This window comes from Carcharhinus amblyrhynchos, chromosome 35 (genome assembly GCF_965287045.1).
Source record: "Carcharhinus amblyrhynchos chromosome 35, sCarAmb.v2.hapA, whole genome shotgun sequence".
Taxonomy (NCBI): Eukaryota; Metazoa; Chordata; class Chondrichthyes; order Carcharhiniformes; family Carcharhinidae; genus Carcharhinus; species Carcharhinus amblyrhynchos.
In genome coordinates, this window is record NC_137358.1 from 4,348,860 (window position 1) to 4,356,324 (window position 7,465).

General features: G+C 45.7%; 1 protein-coding gene across 1 annotated transcript; it reads right to left on the bottom strand.

Moving 5' to 3' along the window:
* Nucleotides 1-2,186: 2,186 nt before the first annotated feature.
* On the bottom strand, nucleotides 2,187-4,256 carry LOC145361518 (ferritin, higher subunit-like). Its single transcript, XM_080217332.1, has 4 exons — nucleotides 4,152-4,256; nucleotides 3,296-3,442; nucleotides 2,603-2,728; nucleotides 2,187-2,333 (listed from the first exon to the last, which is right to left on the bottom strand). The coding sequence occupies exons 1-4, from the start codon at nucleotides 4,254-4,256 to the stop codon at nucleotides 2,187-2,189; spliced, it is 525 nt and encodes a 174-aa protein (XP_080073458.1).
* Nucleotides 4,257-7,465: the final 3,209 nt, after the last annotated feature.

Sequence of the window (7,465 nt, forward strand, 5' to 3'; positions counted from 1 at the left end):
GACAGCCAATCAGGGATTGGTTGTGAATCCAGGCACCAATGAGGGAGAGGGGGTGGAGCGTGTGATCCCCAGAGCCAATCAGAGCTGTGGAATGCAGGCAGGTTTGATTGGTTAGTCTGTGGTGACAATGGCGGTGGCAAGGAGGCCATTCAGCCCCTCAAAATTGCTCCATCATTCAATTACATTCTGGCTAATGTGCATCTTATTTGTCCAGATGCCTTCACCCCCTCACCGAACAAAAACCCAACAAGCTCAGCTTTGAAATGTTTACTTGTTCCCAATGTTTTCGGGAGGGATTGTCTAGATTTCCACTTTCCGGTTTGTGAAGAAAAGTTTCTTAGGGTCAATCTGAAATGGCCAAGATTGAATAAGATTATAGCGAGAGTTCCAAAGGAAATAGTTTCTCTCTGTCTACTTTGTCCAACGCTCAGTTATAATTATTTCTTTTTTTTCACATTTTAAGGACTGTACAACTTATTTCCATAAACTGTCCTCCTGATTTAACCCCTTCAGCCCTGGTATCATTCCGGTGAATTTGGGCTGTCTCTCCACGGCCATTATATCAGAATGGAATGTTCTAGATGGTCTCCAACTGGAACAGAGCCTTCACTCCTTGATATTCCTTGAGATGAATTTTATTAGTCAAAGTTTCACAGAATCCCTACAGTGCAGAAGGAGGCCATTCAGCCCATTGAGTCCAAACTGACCATAATCCCACCCAGGCCATATTTCCATAACCCCACACATTTACCCTGCTGATTCCCTTGAAACTAGTGTCAATTTAGCATGGCCAATCAGCCTAACCTGCACATCTTTGGACTTTGGGAAGAAACAAGAACACGCAGAGAAAATCCACGCAGACACAGGGAGAACGTGCAGACCCCACACAGAGTGACCCAAACCAGGAATCGAACCCTGCCGTGAGGCAGCAGTGCCGACCACTCTGCCACCCGTATCATTTCCATAATAGTTTATTGACTTCTGTCAATGAATTATAAATCTCAGCTCTTCATTCCTACACGGACCCCAAACTCCTCTCTTCCTCCACAGCTTTTCTTTTAATTCACTTGTGGGACGTGGGCATCGCTGGCTGGGCCAGCATTTATTGCTCAGCCCTTGAACTGAGTGTCTCACTTGGCCATTTCAGAGGGATGGTTGAAAGCCAACCACATTGCTCTGGAGTCCCATGTAGGCCAGGCTGGGTAAGGATGGCAGATTTCCTTCCCTAAAGGGACATTAGTGAACCAGGTGGGTTCCAAGCTCCTCAATATTTAGCAAGCATTGATTGATCTTTCTTGATTCAGAGTCAACGACCTCACTGAACTGTTTTCATCCTTTATCAATGTCTACTGCAGCTTCTCTCTCCTATTAATGCTTTTTAACTATGCCACCCACCCTGATGCCATCAGCAGATTTGAATATAGATCATAGGGCATCTTTCTAAACTTTGGGTTCACATCTGCATAGGGCATCTTTCTTCAGCCCATCACATCTGCACCAAACACAAACCCACCCAGGCTGTACCCCCATGTCCCTACATATTATACCCACTACTCTGGACATGGCCAATCAACCTAACCCACACATCTTGGGACTGCAGGATGCAAATTGAGGACCCAGAAGAAACCCATGTAGACAAAGAGAATATGCAAACTCCACACAGACAGTGACCCAAACCCTGGAGCTGTGAAGCAGCAGTAGTGCTAGTCACTTATGTAATTTATAAACACAAATGTGGAGGACCCTGTGCTAATCCCAGGGAAATGACAGACCCACCCTAACACTCAGAATGAGCGCCCATTTTCCCCACTGTCTTCTAGACCCAACTCATTCCCAACAATGTCCAAAGGCTGCATCCAATTTCCCCATTGTGAGGAGTTTTGCCAGTGATGTCATTGTGATTAGTTTATTTGTCTTTCCCCACACTAAATCTGATAATGTTCTCTCAGGGTCAGCATTCACCATATCATCAGCATCGAGTTTCCAAGCCGAAATGGAGTGTAATTGGATCCCTGTTTCAATGAATTTATTAACAATGAGTGTAACGGTCCTGGGAAGGAATTGAACCAGGTTTAGGAACCTGGATGGGGTTTTAAATGTTGCAGAATAATGAAATCAGACACAGAATTAGAGACAAATGATTTATTTTCAAATGCAGCAAAGCGATATTTCCATTAGAATCCCAGTCAGTTGAGGGTGAGCCTGTCAAACAGGTACACTCCCATGCCATTCTCAGGGGCTCCCAGTCTCTTCAGGTTGGTGATGTGATCTCCAAGCTTCTTGATCCTCTTCACTTGTTCATCCAAGTAGTGAGTCTCCAGGAAGTCACACAGCTGGAACAGGAAAGACAGAAATTAGTGTCTATTAACTCAAACATGGAAGATCTTCCATAGGTGACAGTTACCCCCATCTGGCACTGGGTGGATGGGGGATATATTACAAGTGGGTAGTTCTGGTTAGTGTGCACAAGTCACAATTTCATTCAACTGGACAACTGCCTCAAAATCCATGACAGACACAAGGAATGGTGGCCTCTGCTTAGACTCAGCAACTGAAAGCTCAGACTGCAACCATGAAGGGCAGATTCCAAAAATCAACTTACATGAGGGTCAGTGTTCCCAGAGGAGAGTTTGTGCAGATCCAGCAGACCCTGGTTCACATTCTTCTCCAGCTGCAGAGCTCTCTGCATTGCCTCCACACCATTGCCCCACTCATCCTGCTCTGGCTTCTGGAAGAGGGGTGGAAAGAGGCTGTTAGTGCTTTTGCACAGAAGGCTAAAGGATGTTTGAACTTGAAAAGCAACAGCAAAGAGTCTGTGCAGCTTGAGGACACCATGTTGGAGCAATTATTGGGATGACTGGAGACCATTGGACAAATCAGGCTGCTGGTTACTCTGCATTTTGCAGAAAGAACCCCATTAACATTTCCAATTTGGAATTGCTTGTTTAAAGCTGATTTTGCCACTTTCCAGCTTCCGCACATTTAACTCCTGTTCCCTATGCAAACAGCACAAAGTGAGGGTTTACATGTAAAAACCCTGGATATCCAGATTTAGTTCTTGTCCACTAGATCAGGTCACCCAGAAATCAATATCCTATATCAGTCCTGCTTTACACCAGGAGGTTCACTTACTAGTTTCAGCAGATTAACAACTGAACAGCAAACATCTAATTAAACTAGATCACAAGACTAGTCTTGAAATTTAATTTTTTCCTCTATCTTGGGAGCCTGCAAGGTCACATCATTGTATAATTCAATGTGAATGAGTATAAAGTGGAATCAAATTAAATCCAACCTTGACATCCTCCAGGATGACTCTGCCTCCACGTTTATTCTGGAATTCCATCAGTTTCTCAGCGTGTTCCTGTTCCTCATGGGACTGCTCCTTGAAGAACTCAGCAAAGTGACTCAGGGCAACATCATCCCAGTCAAAGTAACAGAACTGCAGGGAGAGACAGAAGGAGGGTCAGGTTTGACCCAGATGCCATCCATGGTCAACATGTCCACACTCTCCCATTCTCTACTTCAATAGATTTCCCCTTTTAATGGAAAGCAATGAATATTGGTTTGAAACCTCCCCCACCCCAATATTTTTCCTGAAATCTCCCCCCATGCTGAGCTCAGAATAGGTCAAGACAACAGGAAGAAAGCTCATTCCTTTCAGCACTGAATTAAAGTTACTTCAGTGGACAACCTGGTTCCCTCCCTTCCCCAAGGGAAAGGGGCAATGGAAGATATTTGTCCCTCTTCCAAATGTACTAAAAATATTCCTGCTTCATGTGGAAAGGGTCCAGCCCCAGGTACCAGGCTTTACTCATTTAGAAAGCTGAAAAGCAGCCATCATCAAGTCAATGTCTCACTCACTAGCCACTCATTTCAGTTTCACTGCTCCCATTCCAGTTGGGACAGCTGACCAGGTTTACACATTTGAAAATGGAGCCTCTACAAGAACCTTAGATTTAAACACTACAGAAGATACAACCATTACAAATCAGGACTCTGACCCCTATTTTGGGGCTCCCACAGTATTTAACCCAGGGAGGGATACATCCCAAAGCCAATTCATTGACAGGAAGAAATTCTACCCACTTAGAATGCAATGAAGCAACACACTTAATTTTAAAATAGAGCCCCAAACATACAAACCTCACCATGGAGAGGTAAACATAGGAGGAATAGAGCTCCAGGTTGATCTGCTTGTTAACAGCATCCTCACAGTCCTTGTGGTAGTTCTGACACACTTGGGAAGCCATCATACTCTCACTGGACAACAACTCAAACAAGCTGAGGTGGTTGACCACAAGCTCGTGTATTTATACCACTGGGACATCCTGCTTTCAAACTGGGAATGACATCACCAACAGTGATTGACAATCCCTGTTAGCCAATCAGGAATCTTCCATCAACCAAGGCACCAATCATGGTGGGGTATAACCTCGCAAGCCAATCGGAGCGGTGGCTGGTGTGGATGACTCAGAGCATCGGGTCACTGTCTATGTGGAGTTTGCATGTTCTCCCCGTGTCTGTGTGGGTTTCCTCCCACAGTCCAAAGATGTGTGGGTTAGGTGAATTGGCCGCGCTAAATTGCTCTTTCTGTCAGGGGGATTAGCCAGGGTAAACGCATGGGGTTATCGGGATAGGATCTGGGTGGGATTGTGGTTGGTGTAGACTTGATGGGCCAAATGGCCTCCTTCAGCACTGTAGGGATTCTATGATCCCTGAAAGATGACATCTTGTCAACTGAAGGAATGCACATCCCAACTCCACCATCCTAATAAAATTGTCCAATCATCTCTCAAATCTGATCGTGTGTAGAACTTGGTCATAAATAGATATTCCCTCACACTGATATTTATTGGTAGAAAGCTTCACAAAATTCTTCACTCAAGATTTCCTCCTTTTTCCTTATAATTGTGTGGAGCTCAGTAATAAGGCAATTGTGATTTTATTGTAACCCTTCCACAAACGGCCATCTATTCCGAGTTAGACCTTCACAACATCACCAAGTTGGATTATTTCAAACTTTGTGGAAACCAGGAGAAATAACTCCTTCCCTGCAACTCTTGAAGAAAATGAAGTCTATGACCCAGCTGCCAGCGAACCGGAGTTCAGAGAATGCCAACCCTCACGTGTTTAGATGGAAGGCATCTTCTGAATTGTACAGCGAGCTCTGGATGAACTGGAGAGGAAGAGGTGAAAGCTTTATCACAGTTTAGTGGAGCTGTGTCAAGCATCAACAGGAAGCAAATACTGTCCCAAGGTGAGGAGAAATATCAATTCAAAGCCCTGTCCCCATTTCTAATCTGTCCCTTGCACTGTGAAGCAGCAGTGCGAACCACTGTGCCACCGTGCCATGGTAAGAACGGAACTATCTCCAATTGTGGTAAAAATCCATCAGGTTCACTAATGTCTCTTTTAGGGAAGGAAATCTGCCGTCCTTACCCGGTCTGACCTACAGGTGACTCCAGAGCCACAGCAATGTGGGTCACTCTTCTGAAACAGCCGAGCAAAGCAACACACTCAATGCAAGAGCAATAAGGGATGGACAACAAATGTTGGTCTTTCTAATATTGTATGAAAGTCCAAAGATTTGAATCGATTTGATTTATTATTGTCACATTTATTGGGAGGCAGTGAAAAGTATTGTTTCTTGCACACTATACACATACAGCATACAGTTCATAGAGTACACAGGGGAGAAGGAAAGGAGAGATTGCCAAATGTAGTGCTATGGTCATAGGAAGTGTGTCCAGAAAGAACAAGTTAGTTTATGATAGGAACATTCAAAAGGGCAGCACGGTGGCACAGTGGTTAGTACTGCTACCTCACAGCACCAGGGATCTGGGTTCGATTCCCAGCTTGGGTGACTGTCTGTGTGGAGTTTGCACATTCTCCCCATGTCTCCAAGGGTTTCTACCAGGTGCTCTGGTTTCCTCCCACAGTCCAATGATGTGCGGGTTAGGTGGATCGGCTGTGCTAAATTGCCCCTTAGTGTCAAGGGTACAAGCAGGGTAAATGCATGGGGTTATAAGAACATAAGAACATAAGAAATAGGAGCAGGAGTAGGCCTTCGAGCCTGCCCCGCCATTCAATAAGATCATGGCTGATCTGTCGTGGCTCAGTTCCACATTCCCGCCCTCTCCCCATAACCCTTAATCCTCTCGCTTATCAAAAACCCATCAACCTGCGTCTTAAATATATTTAGCGAGGCAGCCTCCACCACTTCAACGGGCAGAGAATTCCAGAGATTCACCACCCTTTGAGTGAAGTAGTTCCTCAACTCCGTTCTAAACCACCCCCCCTTTATCTTGAGGCTGTGCCCCCTAGTCCTACTGTCCTTTCTGAGCGGGAAGAGTCTCTCCACCTCTATCCTATCCATCCCATTCATCATCTTATACGTCTCAATGAGATCTCCCCTCATTCTTCTAAACTCTAACGAGTACAAGCCTAGTTTATTCAGCCTCTCTTCATAGCTCAACCCCCTCAACTCCAGTATCAGCCTAGTAAACCTCCTCTGCACTCCCTCCAAGGCCAAAACATCCTTGTGTAAGTGCAGCGCCCAAAACTGCACACAGTACTCCAGCTGCGGCCTCACCAATGCCCTATACAGCTGCAGCAAGACCTCCCTACTTTTATATTCAATCCCCCTCGCTATGAAGGCCAGCATCCCATTAGCCTTCCTGACCAGGGATAGGCCTGGGTGGAATTGTGGTCGGTGCAGATGTGATGGGCCAAATGGCCTCCTTCTGCACTGTAGGGATTCTATGAACTTCTGTCTAAAAGTCTAACGGCAGCAGGGAAGAAGCTGTTCTTGAATCGGCTGTTTTCAGGCTTTTGTATCTTTCTCCCGACAGAAGAAGGTGGAAGAGAGAATGTCCGGGGTGTGCGGGGTCTATGATTATGCTGGCTGCTTTTCCGAGGCAGCAGGAAGTGTGGATGAATTTGCAGGCTAGGTGGATCGGCTATGCTAAATTTTCCCTTGATGTCCCGAGGCGTGCAGATTTAATGGATTGGCCACGGTAATGAATGGGGTTACAGGGATCGGGTGGGGGTGAAAAGTCTGGGTGGGATAATCTGTCAGAGAGTCAGTGCAAACTTAATGGGCCCAATGGCCTTTTCTGCACTGTAGAGATTCTATGAGAAAAGGCGAAGAGTCAGCCACATTGGGAGAACTTCAATGCACTCCCTCTTCTGGGCCAGTTTCTCAGGAGGATTGAGATGTAAATCAGATGCTCAGTGAACAATGGTGGCCAACTGATTTGGATAATTAGAGTCTGGAGAGGGAACAGGATATTTTTGTGACCCGAGAATTTTGGGGGAATGTGTCCAGTTCATGCCAGTTGTGAGGTGTGGGTGAACGTGAGGTGAGGTGAGACAGGGTCACCGGATTGCGAATCCACGTCAAGGTGCGCTTAATCACAAATCCAGAAATAAGCACCTGTTACACTTTACAGAATGGCCACAG